The following is a 24,958-nucleotide window of genomic DNA, read 5'->3' as shown; positions in this document are numbered from 1 at the left end:
CTTTATCGTACTCCGACACTCCCGGGCTCTGTGAATTCTGCCCTGTGGGCTGCCCCCCATCCACTGGTGCAGATCATAACCTCTGCTGCCTCGGGAGTCACCTTGTTCAGTTGCGTTGGCCAAAACATGCCATCACTGGTGGCCAGCCCTTTGGTGATGGCTAGGCCACCGTGGACTTGGCCAGGCTGGACCTCGGATGGCAATCCAGCGGCTTAACTCTGGATTAAGCCGCGAAGCCTCATCCACTGACAGACGAGCTCCAGGGTGGCCCTCTCTGTGCCTTCCTTTCCTCCTCAGGAAAGGAGGGATAGAATCTGGGCAGGACTGAGGGAAAGTTTTGCAAACTCTAAACGCACCTGCCGTAACTCAAAGGGCCCGAGGCAGAGCCAGGAGAGACCTGAATTCAAGTCCCAGCTCTGAAATCTGCTGACTATGTGGCCCTAGACAAGTCACTCAGTGATTTAAACCACTCTCTAAGTCTTAGCTGTGCAGACTGGTAGCCTGGTATGTGTAAAGAGGTCCCTCTCCTTATGGTCAGTCCCCAGCCTATTAGCAGTGAGACTTTAACTGTCCTTTGAGGTGTAGCCTCCACCAAGAAACTTGTGGTCATTTGGCACCTCAGAGAGGAGTGGAGTGTCCGGAAGTCCCCTAAGGGCAAGGCCCAGCAAAAAGGCAGGAATTGCTATCTATCTGCCTTTGGGTGCCCCTCTCAGGGCTTGGATGGACTTCTTTTATAACCTGGGCTACCTGCTCAGGAGTACGGGTAACTCCTGGTGAGAACATTGGCCCCTGCTTGTATGTCACCTTGGAGAGGGCACCTCAAGGTTAGGTGCCTGCCCAGGGTGTTGTGAGGTTGGCAAAGAGCTTCTGAAATAACTCATTTGACCCTCACAAGTGCCCTGTCAGGTAAGTGCTCCTATTATCCCCATGCTCCAAAGGACAGATGGGAAATGAAAGACTGCTAGTTCCAGCTAGCTAGTCCAGCTTGGAAAGGCAGAGTGTCCCATGTGGGATCCAGTGGTTGTCTGAGGCAGAATTCATATTCAGCTCTTGCTTCCTCCAAGCCCACCAGCTCTCCAGCTGAGGAGCAACATCCCCTCCCCCCCCCCCCCCCCCCCCCCGCCCCAAACACAGGTGCTTACCAAGCACTAGTGGATTGAGGGGGCAGGCTCCAGAAAAAGGTTTGTGCTTGTGAAAGGACCTGTCATCTTGGGTCGTTTCCGGGCCTGACTAACACCTTCCTATCACATTTGAAGTTTGACAAAACCCTTTCCTCCCAACACCCCACTGAGATAAGGGGCAAAAAGTGACCATCCCCATTTTACAGAAGGGCTAAATTTTTGCTTAGAGCAGCAAAATGATGTTTCAAGCTCACACAAGTCCAGACCCTGAATCTGGGGATGAGGGATGAACAGAAGACTCTCAGGATCATAAGGCTGCCGGTAAGTTCGTGTCAATCCCTCCACCAAGGTAGCCTGCCCAGGCGAATTCTCTAGTCCCATGCAGACTTACCAATAGACTTTTGTCGCAGCATGAGGCCTGGTCCAGCGGGTAGGTAAGATGGCCGCTCATAACTAGGCTGGGAACGGTGGTGGGGATCAAAGCTGGACTGAGTAGGGCACAAGGGCAAGGAGACAGAATAGGCAACAAGGAAGGAAGTTAGAGTCATGCTTCCCTCCCTCCAACCCCCTCCCAACTTTCCTTTCCTTTCCCAAAGGGTCAGAAGAAGGGGAGATCAGATAGACTGGGAGAAACCACAAGTTGTACAGATCTGGGTCCCCAGAAGTCAAAGGGAACAAGAAGCTGCCCCCAATCTGTAGTGTTTAAAGAAACAACTGGTGTCTACAACTGGCCACCAGGGCATCTCTGAATCATACATTTGGCTGCCAAATGTCTGAAATACTCTCGGGAGTGGGAAAGGAGGGGGATGAACCCAGCCACCGGGGAGGTTTCAGCAAGGAGCCCAACAAAGCAAAGAAGAAGCTCACGTCCCTAAGGTGACCCAGAGGCCAGTCCCTGAACCTTTCCCAGCCTCACTTTCCTCATCAGTAAAATGGAGATAATGATCCCGGAGCTATATTTATAAAGCACCTTGTAAATCTAAAAGTGCTACGCCACAGCCAGTTACAGTTATTAGCTTATCTTTGTTTGGAACAGGTCCTAGGATTTCAAAGGCAGATCCTGGGGAGTTTCCTGAGGGCACCCAGAAGCCAAAGCTCCCCCGGGTGACTCCCCAGCCAGGTTCTAACCACCACAACATGCTGAACCTGCCCTTGTACTCAGGCTTACACATGAGAGGCAGTCTAGTCTTCTGGCCAGGGAGCTGGCTTCTAGAATTCCCACCTCTGAGGCACACTTCACTTCAGAGTTCACTCTCAGTGCCCTATCTAAGACCAGAAGATGCAGAACCAGGTCTGACCTGTGTGGTTAAGGGAGTTCCCTCGTTGGGAGATCGCCACCCCAAGGAGATCACAGGCCTGCCCCCCACCTTGCAAAGGGTCTGTGAATCCATCTCTCAACAGCCCTGGGAGGCAGAGATGGCAGAGAGAAGTGTGTCATCTTACAGAGGAGGAAATTGAAGCCCAGAGAGGCTGAGTAAGTTGCTCAGGGTTAAATGGATGGTAAGGGTCAAGACCAATTCATGTTCAACTCCTCAAAGTCCACTCTGCCACCTTGAGGAAGGGGAGAGATGATTGCCTCAAGGTCTTCCCTGGAAACTGGTAACTTGGGAACAAGGAGCATCATGAATCAAAGATTATGAGCTGGAAGGATCCTCTGAAGCCCAGTCCGACCCCTCATTTTACAGATGGGGAAACTGAGGCCAAAGTGGGAAAGGGATCTGTCCAAGGTCACATGGCAGTAAGGGGCAGGATTTCAACCCATGTCTTTTGACTCAAAATCCAGTGTCCTTTCCTCAAGTCAAGCAATCAGTCTTGTAACGCCTTAGGACAGAATATTAATATAATTTAGGGAATGCCAAGGTTTCCATCAATTGTTCACTTAGTCAAATGTATTCACTAAATTGTTTGTCTTTGTTCCAAGGAAAGGTTTCAAGTGGGTAGAGTCAGGTGGGGAGAAGGAAGGGAGAAAAGCACCCAAGCATTATTCAGTAAAGGCAAAAAGGCATCAATGAAAGAGAAACAAAAGAGAACAAAAGAAACAAAAGTGGCTCATACCACTCATTTCCTTTCCTGGAAAGGGTCACTGAACTGGTGGTATTCTTGTGGAAAAGATGGAAGGAAGTGGGTTAGAATTCAGGGCTCCTTAAACTTTTTCCACTTGAGACCCCTTCAGCGCTTCTTAAACAGTGAGTCAACCCCCATATATGGTTGAGACCTACAGTTTATGTAATTACATAGATTCAGACTTGGCTGAATGGCAAGTCTTCAAGAGCAATCATTAAAGGTTTGGTGTCACTTTGGACCAGGATTTCTAGTAGAGTGCTCCAGGGATCTGTGCTTGACCTGGTGCTGTTTAATATTTTCACCAAAGACTTGGTTAGATGGTATCCTTCTCAAATCTTCACATGACACCAAAGTGTGTGTGAGAGCCAGCATCTTGGTGAAAAAGATCTAAAGAGGTCTTAATCAGCTAGAAGGAAGGGCTGAGTCCAAGAAGGTCTCATCCAATGGGGAGAAATGCAAAGGAATACATTTTCATTCCAAAATCAGCTGTCTATGTTGAAGATGGAGGAGACCTGACTAGACAATGGGAAACTTTCATAGGTTCTAAGTTCAACATATGACAGCTAAAAAAGCCTGGGGCCACGGAGGCTGATTAGAAGAGCCCAGAGATACTGTTCCCTGATCAGAGTCCCTTGGAAGCCTTTTGCTCAGTGCTGGATATCCCAGGTTAGAAAGGGCATAGATGCTGTGGAGGATGTCCGGAATGGTGCAGGGCTACCTGGATTATTGGAAGGAAGTGAGGATGCTTAGCTTGGAGGAGACATAAGGTGGGGGAGGGTAACGTGATCGCTGTCTTCAGTCACTGGAAGAAGGCTTTGATGGGTTCTCTTTAGTCCAAGAGGGCAGGACAAGGAGCATGGGTGGAAGTGGGAGAAGACAATTTAGGCTTGACATCAGGAAGAATTTTCTAATGAAGTGGGCTGTCACAGAATGGAAAGGGCTGCCTTGGGAATATTGGGTCACCCCCTCACTGAAAGGCGTTCAGGAGAGGCTGAAGGACCATTATTGACAATGTGGTAGAGAGGTACTTCACATTGCATTAGATGGCCTCTGGGGTCCCTTAGAATTTTGGGATTCTGTAGATTTTGGCAAGTGCTTTCTCCTTTCAGCCCCCTTCTCTGAAAATGGGGAGAATACTCTTCACATTGCCCATTTCACTGGGCTGTTGTAAGAAGAGGCCTTTGTTAACAGTAAAGCAGTATAGATAGCAAAATGGGAGCTATTATTTAAATCATTAGAAAATGACTGAGGTGACAAGAAGAACACACTGTTCTCCCTTATGACCAAGACCAGACAGAGCTTTCTCTCACAAACTGTGGCAATAGTAGAAACACTTTTAAAAAACCAAACAATTGGAGAGCCCCCAGACTATTGCAATGACTTTCTACCAGATCTCTTCACCTCCAGTCTTCTCTCTCCCATCTATTCTTCACCCCTCTGATGGTCTAGTCTTTATCTCTAGACCCTCCTTCCTCCCCATCTCAATGGCTTGGGCAAGTCTCAGCATCATAGAATCTCCAAGTTGGATGAGATCTTCTTGACCAACGTATACACCTAAAGGAATCTCCACCACCTCGTCTTCTACTTGGAAGCCTCCAATGGGGGAAGTGGCTCTTCATATTCTTGGATGACTCCATTGCTTACAACATTTTTCTTCACTATCTTGCCCAAATATTCCCCTTGGCATCTCTCCCCTTTCTCCTAGTTATGCCCTTTGGGGTTGGAGGTGCAAGTCTAATCTCCTTTCACACTGTGACTTTTGGAGTGCTTGAAGACGCCTCTTGTGTTTCTCCCTGAGACCTCATCCTTCAGCTGATCCTCACATGGCATGGACTTGAGGCCCTCTGTCATCCCAGGTGTCCTCCTTGAGCACTCTTATCAACCACTTATCAATCACTGTGATTAACCACATTATCAAACTCCTGTCTAACTGTCTTTCTCTAACTTGTGCTTGTGAAGTGGATTTTTTCAACCCAAATACAATGATTTGAACTGAACCCCACTGAATTCTATCTTGTTGGAGTCAGCCTCTAGGCTAAGAAGGTCTTTTGGGATCATGATTGGCTTTCAATGTGTTGGTTACTCCTCTTAGCTTGGGGCCATCCATTTATTTTGTTCTCTAGGTCTCAGTTTCTCCACCTGTATAAAGTGAGAGGATTGGATTAGCTTTCCATCCTAGCACTAAATCTGATCATACCCTTCAACTCTATTCCTCCTGAAAGCCAAATATGATCGAGGTATTTTCTTCACAAGTTGTGGGATTTTTTCCGACACTGATGACACTGAATCCTGTAGAATGTGGAGCTAGATGGGACCTTCAAGATCATGCCTACCCTTGATGAGTCCAGGACCAATATGGATTTTGGCCAGAAAGTAAACAATTGAAGAAGAGCAGCTCCTTGGGACCAGAGCAGTCACCAGGACATTGAGCAGGTTAGAACCATGGATATATCACCCATATAGGTGGTCTTACCCTAGGGACTGAAAACTTGGTGCTATAAAAATATTTTGAGAACTGTATTTCAATATCATTGGTTTCCTTTGCAAGCCTATGTGTCTTCTTTTCTGAGAAGGGCAGCCTGACTGCCCACGAGGTTCCAAGACACAAAAACGTTTAGAAACCCCTGTTCTAGTGAGACTAGGGAGAGAGCAACAAAGAGAGGGTTGTCCCATTGACCCAGAGCTTCCACTTAAGAAGCCATGGGACACATGGAGCCAGAAGCCTGCCACATGCACTGGACTTAAGCATCCTGGAGGCTCAGAGACAGGTACGTGGATGATGGTTTAGTGCTTACAAGGCCCTTTATATTGCTGATTTCCTGGGAATTTCACAAAAACCCTGGATAATGCAAGTATTTTCATGCACATTTTATAAGGGGAAAACGGGTTCAGAGATGTCAAGTGGGTTACCTAAGGTCACACAGCTACTACATGCTCAAAGCTCGACTTAAGTTCTGGGTCCTCAAATTCTGTGACTGGGCTTTCTAAGGCTTTATGTCACCTCCCAGCTCCAACAAGCAAGATGCCATCTTGCCTGATGTCCCCCTTGTGAGCTGGGATAATGAACTGAGCTGCTCCCTAGCCAAACCCTGCCATGTTCAATTGCCCCCAGCAGCCATAGCAGGGAGGCCATTCCTTCATAGGGGTAAGCTGGAAAGAGAAGAAAAAGAATAGGGGACAGGAGCCTTAGCTACAGAGTTGGCATCAGCAACTGCCTGGCTCCCTGCCCTCTCACAGCTATATCCACCAGCCACAAAGATCCCCTGGGGCTCCCATCTCCCCAAACGCTTAGACTAGTTGGAGAGCCTTCTGCTTGGCATGGTCGCAGTAACTCACAGTTATTGCATGCTACACCTTACAAAGTACCCTCCCCCAACCATGCTGGGACATGGGAAGGAGACTTCTTTGCCTATTTTATAGATGAGAAACTGAGGCTCCCAGATATTCACACTTCAGTAAGTGTCAACTCTAGGATTGGAACCCAGGTCCACTTCCTCCAGTTTCATTGTCTTTCTATAACAGTATGCTGCATCTCACTCTGCAGCAAGCTCACCACTCTCATGGCTGGGGCTGCACATTGGTTACTCTCGGTAGGCATGGGTTCTGCCCTCTGTTTGCCGAGCCCCTTTGCTGAGATCTTTTTATGTGCCTCTACTCCTTCTCCTGGTTGGGATTTATGAGCCCGCTGTCTTGGATTTGGGGCCTCCTAAATCCAAGGGACTTATCAGTTCTTCTCTACCTCAGAAGCCCTTCCTCCCAGAGGACATGGTTGGGAGGGGCTTCAGAGGTCATCTTACTGAACCTTTTACCTGAAAGGGAGTGCCCACTACCACGGTCCCAATGAGTAATTGTCCTGCCTGAATTCTCTGAAACGACAATGACTGAGAACTCACTACCTTCAAAGACAAGCGATTCCGCTTCGAGAAAACTTCTTTTGATCATGACTTTCCCTTTCCTACTGACAATTCTTCAGTAATTCACTGTAGCCTTGGTAAATAAAATTAAATTAAATACAAATGCCTCAGAGTCCTTGGTTTCAATTGACCTTTTTAGTCTGCCCCCTTCTCCCAGTCTGATCTGGTCAAACTGGATGACTGGCTGTCCCTAAAGCTCATCCTGCCTTCTTCCACTTCCATGTCCTTGCCCATGCCATCTGCCAGTTCCTGGAATGCTTTCTTCATGGGATCATAGACCTAGAACTCCAAAGGTCTTCAGAAGAGATGAGGAAACTAAGACCCAGGGAGGCAACGGGACTTAGCCAACATCATGAGTATCTGAGACTGGATGGGAACTCGGGTCTTCTGCTCCAGCTGGGGCTCCCCATTTACCATACTACGTCATCACCATGCATTCTGCCCCTTCTTTCAAGGTCCCACTCAGATCTTCTGCCTTCAGGAAGCTGCCGTATCACTCACCCTAGCTGAGTGACTTCCTCCTGAGAATATGGTTAGAGGCCTTGTCTGCACCCCTCCCAGTGTGTTTCTACTCTCCCATGTGTCTCATTCCACTTGTAATGCTGTTATTTGTACACATACCTAGAGGTACATTTGTATACACATCTGGAGATATGTATACATTTGTATATGTGTCTCAACATGTAGACATGTATATACTAACCAGATACTAATGCATTTGTATATGTACTTAGGCATGTATACATTTCTATACACATACCCCCATTAGGCTGTTCTTTTTCCCAGTAGAGTATAAATTCCTTGAGATTATGAACTATATCATGTTTCCTCTTTGAATTCATTCATCCCTTCATTCAACATTCAGTAAGCATTAGTTGAATTATATTAAGAATTTACAAAGACTGGAGCTGATGGGGAGAGAGGGTGGAGACAGGATAGCTTTTCTTTCATTATCTGCAGGACTGTCCGGGTTAGGAAGAGTTTGTTTGGCCCCAGAGGGAAGAACCAGGAGCCTAGGGGGAGGCCACAAAGAGGCCCATCCAGGCGGGGTGTCTGGAAGAACTTGCTGACAGTGGGAGCTGTCCAGGGTAGAATGCGATGTCCTTCGCTGAAGTACTCCCTGCCGTGGCTGCAGGACCTCTCCTAGAGAAGGGACTCTTTGCGGGGCAAGGGTTGGGTTAAATGCCTCGGAGGTCCCTCTGACTCTGAGATCCTGTGATGCTGGGAAGTTGTACCAAACTCTCAACAACTACAGAGCCAAGAGCAGGGTTTCTGCCCTTAAGGACTTGTCTTCTCTATTACAATGTGAACCTGAGAGCAGGTAACATCTTACATTTTCTGTTTGTTCCCCAGGTCAGTGCTTCATAAAAGTTTTATTTATTCATTCAAAGAGCTTACATTCTATTGGGGGAGGGGAAGAACAATATGATCCCTGAGAAGTAAAAACAAAATAAATGCAGGGTAATTTCAGAGAGGTGAGATCCTGAATGGTGGGGGGAAGCAAGAAAGGCTTTTTGAAGGAGGTGGTGCTTGAGCTGAGTCTGGAAGGGACCTAGGGCTTCTAAGAAGCAGAGGTGAAGAGGGGGAGCATTCCAAGCATGGGGCACATCCCTGGCAAAGGCCTGAAGGTAGGATGGTATATCATATAAGGTAACAGCATCCCCAGTTCAACACACAACCTTAAAGGGGGGTGCATTTAACAAATATTGATACAATTGAATTATGATGAGCAGAAGCCTTCCCCCTGTTCCTATTCTGCATTGTTCCTAAACCTGCCAAATAGGAGCCTCTGCATCCCAGTCAAAATGACAGAAATTATAGATGGTCTCTAGAGGTTATTTCTCCTCTGGGTCTGCCTGGATTTGATTACAAGGCTGCCTCACTTGAGAACCCTGACTTTGGCCTTGAACCTTCCCTTCTCAGAGCCTCAGTTTCTCATCTGTGAAAGACTTGATGGTCTTTAAGGACCCTTTCAGTTGTGACAGTCAATGATTCTAGAGGATAGTGTGACAGCAGGGATCTGATCCCCTTCAAAGGAAGAGATTTTGGAATGGTAGTAGAACGAGGAGAAAAATCTTTTGGGGAAGTGGGGAAAGAAAGGCTCTACTGGAGTACCAAAACCTCCCCAAAGAACATTAAAAAGACAGAAAGGAAAAAGAAGACACTAGAGGAAAAAGTAGGCAAGAGATGTCCCAAAAGTAGATCTGAGGGGCTGGGGAGGAGAACAGGGGGTATGGACTTACCGATCCCTGAGGCAAAAGTCAGGGAGGACTGGGGGGCTGGTGAGAGGGGGCAGGAGGGGCCAGGTGGGGTCCCTACCCCCACTGCCAGGGGTCTCGAAGGAGGCCCAGAGAGGGGACAGTTGACGTCAGAGCCTGAGAGAGACAATGGAGATGAGATTATGGGGGGTGAGGTACACTGGTAAAATGGGGGGTCCTTGTGAAAAAAGGAATGAGAATGGGAACACAGTCCAATCTGGACACAATTCAAAGTGGAGGGAGATAGAAGCAGATAAGTGAAACTGGCAGGCAGACGAATGGGGGTGTATAAGGAGGGGCAGATAGATTGAAGAGGGTACAGGTGATAGCTGAGACAGATTGAGAGGGGAATATATAGTCAGGACAGAGCTCCTGAGGAGGGGAGAAGAGGGGATTGAAGAGAGGTAAATTGAGGCAGGGATAGACAAGTTGATAAGGAGATAGGACTTGGGGTAGGGGTAGCCTGTTTGCACAGAGGTTGAAGGGTGGGATTGAGGAGAGACAGACCAAATGGCAAGACAGACTGGAAGAGGGAACAGACAGATTGAAGGGGAGGGGAAATCGTCTAGTTTGTACAGAACTCAATGTGGAAGAAGGATGAAATGAAAAAAAAAAAAAGACACCAGTGGAGGAAGACAGATTGAGACTAGGAAGGAGGCATATCAACTGAGGGAAGGACAGAAAGATAGCTTCAAGGCGGACAAATCCACAGATTGATGGAAAAATCTTCTCTCTGTCTCTGTCTCTCTCCCCTCCCTCTCTCAGAGACTCAAGGGAAAAGAGGGACAATGAAGAGGAGACACTAACAAAATAGGAAGGAGTCAGACTTAGGGGAACAAGCTGAGAAAGGACAGACTAATGAATAACTGCCTAAGATGACTACATCTAAAATAGGATTTTGATTTTTGGACTATGGCTATAAGACAAGCAGGACACTTTCAGTCAAACCGGGAAGACTCACATCAACTGATGCAGAGTGAAGTGAGTAGATCCAGGAATATATACAGTAATAGCAACATTGTAACAAAGACCAACTGTGAATGACTTAGCTATTCTCAGCAATACAATGATCCAATCCAGCTCTGAAGGACTTATGATGAAAAATGCTGTCCACCTCCAGAGAAAGAACTGATGAGTCTGAATGCAGATTGAAGCAAACTTTTTGACTTTATTTTTCTTGTGTTTTTTTGTCTGTGTTTTCTTTTGCAACACAGCTAATATGGAAATATGTTTTGCATGACTGCACACGTATATTCTATATCGGATAACTTGCCTTCTCAAGGAGGGGAGAAAGAGAGAGGGGAAGAGAATATGGAACTCAAATTTTAAAAAATGAATGCTAAAAGTTGTTTTTACACATAATTGGGAAAAAGTATATATATGTATATGTACATATGAAATTGTAGGCTCTCAGCCAGGAATGGAATGTACATGACAAAAATTGCTAAGAATATGTTTCCTTGCTGTCTTACAAATCTTATCAAAAGGGCTTTAAGTTAAAAAGGATAGGGAAAGGAGGAAACTTCCTACATATATCAACCAAATTAGATATCATAGACAGTAGCTACAAGGAAGAAGAAAGAAGGGGAAGAGTAGTCGAGACACCCAGAAGTTCACAGCAAACACAATCCAAGAAAAGAGATAGTAGGAAAGCCCACCTCAAATATTTATGCAACAATATTCAAGGTTTAGGCAACAAACAAGATGAACTGGAGGTCTTAATGCAAGGAGGTATATATGACCTATGTATCACTGAGAGTGGGAAGAGATACCTAACTGGAATTTGTCCTTAATTGTCTATATTTTATTTAAAAGAAAGAGGATAAGCAAAGCGGGTGGTGAGAAGGCATAGCATTGTATACTAAGAAGATAAACGAGTTTAGAAATACAAGACAGCAAGTATGATGGGGAACACTGAGTCAAAAGTCATTGGATGGAGAAATAAGTAATTTTTCATGGAGTACACTACAGACCACCTGGACAGGAAGAGAAAATAGATGATGAACATCTGCTGAGTAAATGCCAGCCAAAAGCAAAATAACTAGTCATTTCTTCATTTAGTAATAATATAGTTCATCAAAATGTAGTGAAACCAACAAGCTAAGTTCTTTTCTGGATATGATTCTCTCTAAGAAGCAAGGAATTGGTTGCTGAGGTAGAGATAATAGGCACTTTAGAGCAGAAGTATCAAGCAGGCAACTTGGGAACATAGCACTCCCCAGTGCCACCCAACCAGATTAAAATGACATTAGGAATTACTGAACAAAATAAATTAAAAGTATACTAGAACGTAGGGAGTGTTAGTATGTGGTTTTTCTAAGTCAACATGCAGCCCACAGGGATCCTAAGTGGTCCCCTTCTACATCTGAGTTTGACACCACTGACCTAGAGCTTTTTTTTTGATAGAGAAGAAAGTCAGGCTTCATTTGATATATACCCTATATGTTGGAAGATAAAAATTTTAAAAGTTCAGAGGAAAGATACTGACTAAAACTCTACAGAGGAAGTCAGTTCAGGAAGGATGGGAGATACTCAAGAATGGAATCCTAAAGAAATAATGAGAAGCAATTTGGATGACGAAGAAAAATGGGATTTGTCTGAAGAGACTGATATGGTCGCAGAGGGAATTCACCAAGTAACTTAGACATGGGAACAAGATGGAAGCAAGGGTATGTAAGCAAGGGTATGTAATTAAGGATGAACATAAAGGCATAGCAAGGTTCTATTCCCCAACTGATAAATGGTCAAAGGATATAAACAGGCAGTTTTCAAAAGAAGAAATCAAAGCTATCTATAGTCACATGACTGTAAACATACTTTAAACATATTATCTCATTTTATCCTCATCACAGCCATGAGCAATAGGTGCTATTATCCTCACTTAACAGATGAGGGAACTGAGGCAGGGGTTATATGACTCGGCCAGGGTCACATAGCTAGCAAATAATTTGTGGCCAGGTTTCAACTCATGTCTTTCTGGTTCCAAGTTCAGAGCTCTGTCCCCCGTGACCCTTGCCCTGGTCAGATCTCAGCTGGAGTATTGTGTTCAGTTAAAGTGGAGCGTCTTTCTGAGACCATAATGAGGAAGGGTCTTGAGTCCCTACCTGTGGTGATCAGCTAGAGGAAGTGGAGAGGTTTAACTTGGAGAAGACTTAGGGTGGACGTGACAGATGTCTTCCAGTATGTGGAAGGCTTTGATGCAGGAGACTGAGAAGACCTGTTCTGTTTGGTGCCAGAAGAAGAACCAGGAGATGCAAGATACAAAAAGGGAAGTTGAGGCTTGAGATGAAAACTGTCCCAAAGTGAACTGCTTGGGAGATGTCGGAGATCTAGAGCCAAAGGCTGGGAGGTGGGGAGGCGGAGTCTTCTCCTGACATTGGAAGGTCCTGACCTTCCAATAGGACCCTCTAATCCTAAAAGTCTATGACACTGTGACAGACAGAATAACCGACAGGTGACAGAAAGATAGACCAAGAGGACTGACAGACTGAAGGGGGAGCAAAAGATGGAGAGGGAGAGACAGAGTGAGGCAGGAGGACAGACTGAGGAGGGAGGGGGACAGACTGACTGGGGGGGGACACACTGAGGGGGGGACAGACTGATTGGGGGAGGGGACAGACTGAGGAGGGAGAGGGACAGACTGACTGGGGGAGGGGACAGACTGACTGGGGGAGGGGGACGAGGCTGGGGACGAGGCTGGGGAAATAGTAAGGAAAGAATCATTTTCCCCCTCGAGGCCTCCAGCCAATCAGGACGCGCCCGTGTCGGTGACGTCACTAGCTGCCCGGCGAGTTTTTCGAGGAGGAAGGGCCGCCTGCACAAGTCCTCGCGCGCCACCTAGCGGCTCCCGCAGGCTCGGAGGCCTAAGGACCGTTCACGACGCATGCGTAGAAGGAAGGGAAGGTGCAGAGCTCTACGCCTTGGTAAAAAAGCGGGAAAGCGATGGAGGAGAGTCGGAGGGCGAGGGCGTCTAGGGCAGGGTCCGAGAGAGGCCGAGAGGCCTGAGCCCAGACCAGAAGCAGAGACACGGGCGAAGCCTGAGAGAGGGGCTGATATGGGGGGAGGGGTCACCCCGACCCCCCTAAGGAGGAGCGGCCGTGGGGCACGTTCTGCCCCCACCCCCTTCGTGGCCCCCCCATCGCCCCGAGTCCGGGGGTCTCTGTGGGAGGGGCTTTAACCCCCCCAACCTTCCAGACCCGCCCTGCTCCTGCCCCCTCCTCAGTGACGTCACCCGGCACCCCTCCCCCCACGCCGGTCTTTGCGGTGGGCCGTCTGTCTGTCTCTGTCTCTTACCCGGCTCCTCCCTCCCTGTCGCCTTCAAACATCACCGAGCTGGAAGAGCTTGTGTAGACCCGGCAGGGGGGCATGAGGTGGCGCGGTGGGGCCTGAGTTCTGGAGTCCTGAGTTCTAATGTGACCTTGGTCCTCCAACCCGGTTGTCTCAGTTTCCTCCTCTGAAAAATGAGCCGGAGGAGGCCAAGGCCACCCTAGCTGGGGCCACCGGGTCAGACTGGGCGCAGACAGTGGACAGGCAAAGAACCAGCCCGGCCCCACACCAGGGCCATGCACCAGGGCCGCGCACCAAGGCCCAGCACCAGGGCCGAGCACCAAGGCCAGCACCAGGGCCGAGCACCAAGGCCCAGCACCAAGGCCCGCACCAAGGCCAGCATCAAGGCCCCACACCAAGGCCAGCATCAAGGCCCTGCACCAAGGCCCAGCACCAGGGCCGAGCACCAAGGCCAGCACCAGGGCCGAGCACCAAGGCCCGCACCAAGGCCCAGCACCAAGGCCCAGCACCAAGGCCAGCATCAAGGCCCCACACCAAGGCCCAGCACCAAGGCCAGCATCAAGGCCAGCATCAAGGCCCCGCACCAAGGCCCAGCACCAAGGCCTGCACCAAGGCCCAGCACCAGGGCCATGCACCAAGGCCTGCACCAAGGCCAGCATCAAGGCCCCGCACCAAGGCCCAGCACCAAGGCCTGCACCAAGGCCAGCATCAAGGCCCCGCACCAAGGCCCAGCGCCAAGGCCCAGCACCAGGGCCGAGCACCAAGGCCCAGCACCAGGGCTGAGCACCAAGGCCCAGCACGAAGGCCCAGTGCCAAGGCCCAGCACCAAGGCCGAGCGCCAAGGCCAGCACCAGGGCCGAGCACCAAGGCCCAGCACCAAGGCCCACCCCAAGGCCAGCATCAAGGCCCCGCACCAAGGCCAGCACCAGAGCCGAGCACCAAGGCCCGCACCAAGGCCAGCATCAAGGTCGAGCACCAGGGCCAAGCACCAAGGCCACGCACCAAGGCCAAGGCCCGGCACTGCTGCACCGTCCTGTCTTGCTATCTTGGCCCCCTGCTCATTCTGACTTCCTCTCTTCTCAGGCCAGGTTCTCAGCTCATTGCTGGGCTCCAAGTGTTCAACGACTTTTCAAGGGCCGCCTGTCCCTGCTCTCCTCCCGCTGCACCCCCCACACCCTGTTCTCTTCCCCGTCTAACCCTTCGGGCTTCCCTGTTGTTCCACCATCCATCCCGCAGCTGCCCGGCCCGGTCCTGGTCCCCCTACTCTCGCCCACAGGCTCGGTGATCACTCTCTGCCCGGACTCCCGCATCTCTCTACGCAGCCCTCAGTTCAGTGGTACCGACAGTCGCTACTGGATATTTCAACCTGGACAAGGCACCAGCCTGCACTGGAGAGAGCAAGCTCCCCACCCAAGGCCTAAGCCCTTCCTGTCTGCATGTATATGCAGACGTGTGCATGATACACACATGATACTAATGAAATGTAATTGCAGGGCCCAGACCTAGGCCTGCCCTTCTCCAAATGTCTGTGCGTGTACACACAGACATATGCACCAACACACCTGCTGTCCTGATGAAATCCTGACATCCCAGACTCGCTACCTATTCCTGATCCTCTCCTCCATATGTATATGTGCATGTGTAGTGTCTGTATGGATACACACACATTTTACTAATGAGATCACAGACGCAGTACTAGAACTCACAGTACATTACAAATTAATAGTCATCCAAACAACCTGGGCCTGGCTAAGAAATAGAGGGTGGATCAGAGGAATAGATGAGGAACACAAGACAGTAGAAAATGACCATAGTCATCTAGTGTTTGGTGAACCCAAAGATCCAAGATTTGGGTGCAAGAACTAAGTGCTTGACAAAACTTCTGGGAAAACTGGAAAGCAGTCTGGCAGAAACTAAGCAGAGACCAGCATCTCACACTATAAACCTAGACAGGGTCAAAATGTGTACGTCATCTAGACATAAAGGGTGATATCGTATGTAAATTAAGGGAGCATGGAAAATTTAACCTGTCAGGTCTATGGATAAGGGAAGAGTTTATGACCAAAAAGAGACAGGGTCATAGGAATTAAAATGGATGATTTTGATTCCATGAAATGAAAAAGCATTTGCACAACAAAATCAATGCAACCAAAACTGGAAAGCAGAAATCAGTGGGGGAAATTACAGTAAGTTTTTCTGATAAAGACCTTATTTCTCAAATATAGAGGAAACTGAACCAAAGTTACAAAATGATCAAAGGATATAAACAGGTAATTTTCAGAGGAAGAAATCCAAGTTCACAAAAATCACTTAAAAATGCTCTAAATCACTAATAACTAGAGAAATGCAAATTGAAACAACTCTCAGACACCACCTCCCTCCTATCAGATTGGCTAACACAACTGAAAAGGAAAATGATTGGGACACTAACGCACTGCTGGTCGAGTTGTGAAATGGTCCAACCTTTCTGGAAAACGATTTGGAGTTATGCCCAAAGGGCTATAAAACTGTGTATGCTCTTTGACCCAACAATACCACTACAAGTTCTGTATCTCAAAGAGACTAAAGAAAACGGAAAAGAACCCATATATACAAAATTATTACAGTAGCTCTTTTAGTAGCGATAAAGAATTGGAAATCAAGGGGATGCCCATCCACTGGGGAAGACCAAACAAGTCGTGGCATATGATTGCTGTAAGAAATGAAGAAGGGGACATGAATGGATGCAAAGTGAAGTGGGCAGAACTAGGAGAACTCTGTACACAGTAACAGTAATATTGTAATGATGATCAATTGTGAAAGAATTAGCTACTCCAATTAAGACAATGATCTGAGACAATTCCAAAGGATCCATGATGAAAAATGCTGTCTATCTCCAGAGAGAGAACTGAGAGTCTCAGTGCAGATTAAAGAGGCTCTTTCACTTTATTTTTCTTGCCTTTTTTGGCAATACAGATAACATGAAAATGTTTTGTATGATTTCACATATATAATGGCTATCACAGTGCTTGCCTTCTCAATATGTGGGAACATAGCTGGAGAGAATTTAGAACTCAAAATTTAGAACAATGAATATTAAAAAATAAAGTATATTTTAAAAACAAATTACAAAATATCTGAGGAACACAGGCTGGTAAACTCAGAAGTGAGTGGAGAGGGCAGAGGGACACAAAGTCAGATAAGGGATGGATGCCAGAGTCATCCCAGAGGCCATATGGCACAGTGAAAGAACCTTAGACTGGGATTCAAAAGACATGGATTCAAATTCTATCTCTGCCACTAACTTGACTGAATGGCTTCCACTAAGTCACTTCTCTCTCCTAAGCCTCAGTTTCCTTACTCTTTACAATTAGGGAGTTGGAACATGGAAAATTACTCAAAGAAAGTCAAACTCTGAGCAACTGGAAAGCCGACAATAGCCTTGGAGAACAGATAAGGAAGCATCTCTGCTTCCACACAGCTGAGAGTCAGGGTACTAGTAGGGCAGAATGTGATATACTTTGGCTTACATGGCTGCCATGGTTTTGCTTAATCTTTTTTTTTTATTACAAGCAAGGGTTAGGGTTAGAGTTAATGGGAGAGTAGGAGAGGGTTTTTTTCCCTCTAAATGACTGGGTTGTAGAGATAACTGGAGATCGAGTGGGTTTTTTTTTTTTTTTTTTGAGGAATAACAAGGAGGCCAGTGTCACTGAGTCCAAGTAGGTTCGGGGGGGTTGCTGTTGTGTTTATCCTTCATTTCCGAAGAAGAGCATGACACCAGAGAAATGATGACATGACTTGTACTTGACTTTGTTTTGAGTGAGGGAGGGCTGTACAAGGTCACCAGCCTCACTTTCTCCTCCTGAGCCATCTGGATCCAGTGACCAGATATTCTTCAGGATGACTGGAGATGGCTCAGGATGCAATGGGAGACCTTGTCCTTTTCAGGTAATCTCTTAGAGGGAGTTAACACCCATTCAATGAATAGATATCTTTAGAAAGTAGTCAGCAATGGCCCCTTTAATGAGCAAAAGAAAAAATAACCAAATCAAGCTGGAAGGGAAAGGGAAATAGTTACTACTGATAATCACTCTAAGCCAGGAGGGTCCAGAGAACAGTCATTAAGTGGAGCTTGGGTGAGACCTATTACTGTCCAATCTATGGGCTTCAGAGTGCACTGAGTTTAAGGTTTTAGGAAAGAAAAAGAAAGAGAAAGAGAGAAGAAAGAAAGAAAGAAAGAAAGAAAGAAAGAAAGAAAGAAAGAAAGACAGAAAGAAAGAAAGAAAGGAAGGAAGAAAAAGAAAGGAAGAAAAAGAAAGAAACAGAAACAAAGAGAGAGAGACATCTAGTCAGTAAACCCCAAGTTAACTGGGCAGCCTCTGGCCATCCAAATTTACCTTCCTTTGGAGGGGAGAAAGAAGGGGAGAGGGAGACAGAAGGGAGAGGATGAGTTGAGTTACCCAGCTAGTTGGGTCCCCACTCAGACAGCTCAGTCTACTCACAGGTTGTATTCATCCTTCGTTTCCAAAGAAGACCATAACATCAGAGAAATGATGACATGACTTGCACTTGACTTTGCTTTGAGTGAGGGAGGGCTGTGCAGGTCACGAGCCTCACTTTCTCCTCCTGAGCCATTTAGATCCAGTCACCAGATATTCGTCAGTACGACTGGAGACAGATCTGTGCAGGGGGGTAAGGTATACGGAGACTGGAAAAGTATTGGTGGGGTACGTTATGAAGGGTTTTGAACACCAAACAGGGGATTTTATATTTGGTCCTGGAGGCTATAGAAAACCATCAGACTTTATTGAGTCAGGAGGTGACATGGTCAGATCTGTGCTTTAGGAAGATCACTTTGACAGCTGAATGGAGGATAGACTGGAGTGGAGAGAGACTTGAGGCAAGAAGGCCAACCAGTAGGTTCTTGCAAAAGTGCAGACATGAATTGATGAGGTCCTGTACCAGTTTGGTGGAGGTGTTGGAAAAGAGAAGAGTGTGTACAAGAAATGTTACAAAGGGAGAACTGACAGGCCTCGGAAACAAATTGAATATGGGGGCTGAGATGGTGAGCAGTCAAGGATGACATTTGGTTTACAAACCTGTGTGACTGGAAGGTGGTGGTACTTCAACAGTAATAGGGAAGTTAGGATGGAGGAGGGTTTGGGGAAAAGGAATTCTGCTTTGAACATGTTGAGTTTGAGATGTCTATAAGACATCCAGCTGGAGAGGTCCAACAGGCAGTTGGAGATGCTAGACTAGATAAGAAGATCTGAGAATCATCAGCATAAAAAATGGTTAGTAAGTCCACGGGAGTTGAAAAGATCACCAAGTGAAGTAGAAATGAGGGAGAAGAGCAGAGATCCCAGGATAGAGTCCTAGGGGACAGCTGTGATTAGAGGGCATGATCTGGAGGAAGATCCAACAAAGGAAACAAAGAAAGAGCAGACAGAGTGGGAGGAGGAAAACCAGGAGAATATATAGAGTCCTAAAAACCTAGAGAGAAGAGAGGATCCAGGAGGAGAGAGTGACCAACAACGTCAAAGGCTGCAAAATTTGAGGAGAATGAGGACTGAGAAAAGGCCATTGTTGGCAGTTAAGAGATAATTAGTAACTTCAGAGAGCAGTTTTATTTAAATCAGAAAAAAGTGATCCAAGGCTAAAGCTTAGCAGGGACAGAATATGGAGAGTTTAACAGCGAAAAGAAAGGGATTGGAGACACCCATCATAGATGGCCATCTCAAGGAAGTTAGCCACAAAAGGGAGGAGAGATGTGGAAGTATAGTTAGTGAGGATGGGTGGAGCAAGTGAGGATTTTTTGAGGATGGAGGAAACATAGGTATGTTTATAGGCAATAGAGAAGGAACTGGTAGACAAGGAAACATGAAGGTGGATGAGAGTGGAGATGATGGGGCAGGGGGCAGTCTGCTGGCGTAGATGAGATGGAACAGGATCCCTTGTGCATGTAGAAATGTTTGTCTTGGCAAGGAGAAAGATCACCTCATCACATAAAACAAGGGTGAAGGAGGCAATAGTGGAGGAAGGCATATTGGTGCAGGAAAGGAGAAAGAACTCAGTGAATAGTCTCAATTTTTTCTGTAAAATATGAGGCAAGATTCTCAACTGGAAGGGTAGGGGGAATGAGAGCAATGGGAGGTTTGAGGAATGATGAAAACGTTTGAAGGAGCTGCTATGGATAGTGGGAGAGTGAAGTAATAAGGCAGGTTTAGCAAGATTGCCTAGCAGCAGTGAGGGCCCAGTTAAGGTTGTATAACCTAAATATGAAGTGAGTCCCATCAGGATGGTGATGATCAGCTGTGAGCTAATCCAACCATTCTGGAGAACAAATTGGAACTATGCCCAAAGGGCTACAAAAATGTACATACCCTTTGACCCAGCAATATCACTTCTAGGACTGTAAGCCAAAGAAATCATAAAAATGGGTCCCACATGTATAAAAATATTTACAGCAGTTCTCTTTGTGGTGGCCAAGAACTGGAAATCAAGGGGATGCCCATCAATTGGGGAATGGTTGAATAAGTTGTGGTATATGAATGTAATGGAATACTATTGTGCTATAAGAAATGATGAATAGGAAGACTTCAGAGAGGTCTGGAAGGACTTATATGAAATGATGCTAAATGAAAGGAGCAGAACCAGGAGCTTATTGTACACAGTAACAACCACAGTGTGAGGCATTTTTCTGGTAGACTTAGGCCTTCACAGCAATGCAAGACCTAAAACATTCCCAAAGGACTTGAGGCAAAATGCCATCCACATTCAGAGAAAGAACTATGGAATTGGAAAGCAGAATGAAGCAGAATATTTTCTCTCATGTTATGTTTTCTTTTGTTTGGGTTTTTCTCATGATTTCTCCCATTCATTTTAATTCTTCCATTCAATATGACTAATATGAAAATGTAGTTAATAAGAATGTATGTGTAGAACCCATATAAGATTGCATGCTGTCTTGGGGAGGGATGGAGGAGGAAGGGGGAGAAAATCTAAGATTTATGGAAGTGAATGTAGAAAACTGAAAACATAAAAAAAAAGAAAAAATGGTGATCATCTTTTCTAACTTCATTCAACAGTACATGTGTAGGGATGAAAGCTGTGGATGGTGGGAGTGATCCAAGGTTGAGGCTTGGCAGGGCTAGATTGGGGATTAGATAAGGAAGCAAGAGACTTAAAAGAAATAGACAGTATGGAGCTTGGGGTCAAGAGGAGGGAAGGAGAGTGAAGCTAGTGAAGAGATGATGACCTGGGAAAGAATTGAGAAGCCAAGGGATTAGACAAAGAACAGGGTTGGAGGTTGAAAGGCAGAGGGAGAATGACAGTACATTTTGATTAGAACAGGGATTTTTGGAATTCTCAGACATGTAACTTGTACATCTCCGGGCGATGACAAGATCAAGGGTGTGGCCACATTTGTGTATGTCTGTGATGAGGTGGAGGAGGATCTCCTGAGAAACAGTAAGTTGAAGAACTGAGAAGTTTTTGAGAGTGTATTAATAGGATGAAGTCCTTTGATACAAGGCAGAAGTTGAGGAGATAAGACAATAAGCTAGGCACTGACCTCCTCAATGAAAGAAGGAGAGGGTCCTGGGGGTCGGCAGACATCAGCTACCAGGACTTTGACTGAGCAGTAGATGTGGATGGGAGGCAACTCACCCAAGAAGAGGTGACTGAGGTACAGGAGCAGAGGGAGAGCTTGGAAATGGCAGGGGCGGTTCTCATTGTCCTTGCTCGAAAATCCTGTGATTTTGTGTCAAGCATAAATACATTCTAGAAATCGGCTACTCAAGTAATGAAATGGATTGGTGATCTCATTGGTTCAGCCACTCTGTCCACTGATACTGATTATAGCCCACTCCATGTGACCCTCCTATATGTTTGACATGAAAGTCTCACAAATATACAAGTACTGCTCTGTCACCAAGAAGGTGACCTAGGGGCTAAAAGAAGGCATGATCTCTTCACAATCTGGGTCATGGCCAGAGTAGCCAAGTCTCTGGGGGAAGAACTGGATAAGCGAAGATAAAAAGATAAAAAGAAGCATCTGGATCTTGGAAAAGCCAATGAAGGCAGAGGCCCCAGGAACTTCTGTTTCACCAGAAAGCAAGTCAATTGATCCAAGACCTACCACATGTGAGAGAGGGCCAAGAGTTGCTGTGTGTCTTAGGCCAGACAGGACTTACAGAAGGACCATGCCCAGGGACAAGAAGATTAAGATTGGAGAGACAAAGTTGCTTTGAAAAAGAGATCTCAAGAGTCATGGAAAATGCAGATGGCGGAGCCAGATCATCTACCTCTTTCTAGTCAGAGGTGTGCTGTACATGTTTAATAACCGACTCTCCCAGGGGAAGAACGTCAGCATGAAACATTTTTAACACTTTTTTATCTGCATCATTAACCTTTTCTCCATCATTTTCTCAAGTCCAGAAAGCATACAAAACAATAAGTCAAACCCTGGTTTGTATCATTTTCTGATTTCTGAGGTGTAAAACATTCCCACCAAACATTTAACAGCCAACTTGCCCAAGGTGATAACAGCTGGCTCCAGCCCACCTTGACACACTTCTCATCAGTGGAGAATATTTAAGTAGGAAGTGACATCAGAAATCATTTAGTCCAAAGTTCCAAACCATTCATCTTATGGGTGAGAAAACAGAGATTCCAACTGGAGATTACAGTAACATGTCCAAAGCCCTACAAATGGGTCATTGGTAAAACCAGAACATCCAGAGACTGATAGTTCTTACTTGCAAAAAAGAATCTCTACCTTGAAAAGATTATTTGATTCATAACAAAGGAAGTGTGTGCAGCAATGTGTGTGTGCAAGGGATGTATACATGTGTGTGCATGTGTGAATGCATGTGTGTATGTACATAGGGGTACAAGTGTGCATGCCCAATGCATTGTGTGTGCACATGTGTATGGATCATTGCTGTGTGTGCATGTGTACATATGTGTGCAGTGTCTGTGAAGGTGTACATGCATGTGGATATGTGTGTGCAGTGCATGTGCATTGTGTGAGAGCATGTATGCATATGTGTGTGCAGTGTGTGTGCACACATGGGTATGTGTGTGCATTGTGCATGCACATGTGTATGGATACATGGGTATATGTGTGCATTCACACTGTGTATTATTGTGTTGCAAGTGTACATGTGTGTGCAAGGTGTATGCATGTACACTGTGCATGTATGGTGTATGTGTAAGCATTGTGTGCATGTGTACATGTGTGATCAGTGTGTATGCATATGCTCATTCACATGAGTGTATGCACATGTATTTTGCATGCACAGTATGTGTAAGCATGTGTGTACATGCATGTGTATATGTGCATGCATGAACTCAAGCTAACTATCTAATTAACAAGAAGACAGAGACAGAGAGAATAGTGACTGAGGTAACTGGGATTTGGTGAACCAATCCCCTCAGTGGTCAGGGTCTCCTCTCTCTTGAAAGTATTTTTTTCTTTGTGTCATGCCAGATTCCCTTAGTAAAGGGCTTCCTCACCTGAGGACATATGGAGTTTGTGCATAGATTCCAGGAGATCCATAAGTTTGCTTTTCAAAAACAATATTTTGATAACTATTTCAATCTAATCAGGCTCCTCCATCAAGTGAGATATACACAAAGTGTTTAGCACAGGGCCTAATACACAGTAGGTACTTAAGAAATGCTGATTTCCCTTCCCTTGATGATCTTCTGGTTTGTTTTTTCACATGCAGCTCCTGCCAAGGAGTCCAGGGCACATAAAGATCCAAGAGGCACTGCTCTGGTGCCCTGGAAACCCTCTGAGGCCACCATTCTTGAGTTTGCATCCCTAGCATCTTGCAAGGTGCCAAGCACAATAGAGGGGCTTGAATGGAACTGCATCTGGACAGACTCAGTCTGTCTTCTGTCTTTGACGGTAGCTGCAGAAATCCCAGGAGCCTATGAGCCCAACTGGCAAGAACGGTCTCTGAGTAGTGAGTCCCTGTCTCATTTCATTATGGAAGGGTCAATGGAGGACGCAAAGAGAACAACCCCAAGGCCTAAAGGAGAATGAAAGGAAGGAGGGAAGGAAGGAAGGAAGGAAGGAAGGAAGGAAGGAAGGAAGGAAGGAAGGAAGGAAGGAAGGAAGGAACGAAGGAACGAAGGAAGGAAGGGAGGGAGGGAGGGAGGGAGGGAGGGAGGAAGGAAAGGAGGGCAGGAGGGAGGGAAGGATGGGGGAGGAAGGGAGAAGATAGGAAAGGAGGCGAGGGATGGACAGAGCTGGAAAGAAAGATGGCTGGTGAGGGAAGGGACAGATAAGAGCAAGAGAATTGGGGATGAGGCCAGGGATCATGACCAGGTCTGGGAACAGAGGAGGCCAGGGAGGAGGGCAGAACCAATAAAGAGAGCAGGAGTGGAGTGTGTGATGCTGAATACTGAAGGTGGACAGACAGACAGATAGTATGGTGAGAGTGGAGGCCCAGACTAGCTCGAAATGAGGTGAGACCATGCTCCCTGGGGCTTAGGTGAGGAGAACAGGGGTTCCTTAGTAGCTGGATCAAGGCAAAGAGCAGCCCAGCCCCTGACATGCCAGGCCGCTAACTTCTGCCCATCGTTCATCTCCTTACCTCAGTGGCAAAGAAGCCCTTGGCTCGGTGTTTGCCCAGAGAAGGAAGGCCTCCTGGCCCTGGCCCCTCACTTGCGCTGATCGTCTGCTGAGCAGCCGCCAATATCTCATCCAGTTTGTCTAGAGGGAGGGAAGACATATGGTAAGGTCGCTGCCACTTTGCCTGCAAACCCGGCCCATCTCTGTTCTCCCCAAGCCGTTTCTGTCGCTCTCCACCACTGAGTGGAATTGAAGGAGGCAGGAGGGAAGGGCAGAAGGAGGGACTGGGGCTCAGTACATTCTGTGGAGGTAAAGGGAGGGAAGAAAGCCAGTGGGAGCCTGGAGAGACAAAGGGAGAGAGAGGGCAGGTGGACTGGGAGGGGGCCTAGCCAGAGGTCGAGGGAAGAGTTCGGATGATATTAAGGATGAACTAACCCTGGGAGCGTTCACATCACACACAGTCATGGACACACAGCAATGACAAATTTGAGGAACAGACAAAATTGGTTTTGGGGGCCAGTGTAGGGGACCACATGAGAGTGACTGGCTAAGATGCATGAGGATGGGCAGAAAAGGGGAGATGGGATGGGAAACTGGACAGAACTGGGGGGGCAGAACTGGAGGGATCAAGTGTGAGGACACACAGAAGACTTAGGGACAGAGAATGGGGATGGACAGTGGAAAGAGACAGAGTAGAGACAAAGAGAGTTGGGGGTCATAGAGTGGGAGAACAGTCTAAAGCCAAAATGA

General features: G+C 46.8%; 1 protein-coding gene across 2 annotated transcripts in view; it reads right to left on the bottom strand.

Annotated features, from left to right (window-relative positions):
* Nucleotides 1-24,958, bottom strand: part of SHANK1 (SH3 and multiple ankyrin repeat domains 1) — a 74,977-nt gene that overhangs the window by 7,070 nt on the left and 42,949 nt on the right. For both annotated transcript variants that reach the window (XM_072615972.1, XM_072615973.1), the window contains 2 exons: nt 24,231-24,349; nt 1,513-1,609 (listed from right to left, as the gene is read on the bottom strand). In XM_072615972.1, coding sequence (XP_072472073.1) covers nt 1,513-1,609; nt 24,231-24,349 — 216 coding nt within the window. The remainder of the gene's footprint in view (nt 1-1,512; nt 1,610-24,230; nt 24,350-24,958) is intronic.

Source organism: Notamacropus eugenii, chromosome 5 (assembly GCF_028372415.1).
Source record: "Notamacropus eugenii isolate mMacEug1 chromosome 5, mMacEug1.pri_v2, whole genome shotgun sequence".
NCBI classification, from domain to species: Eukaryota; Metazoa; Chordata; class Mammalia; order Diprotodontia; family Macropodidae; genus Notamacropus; species Notamacropus eugenii.
This window is presented reverse-complemented; position numbering and strand designations above follow the sequence as displayed.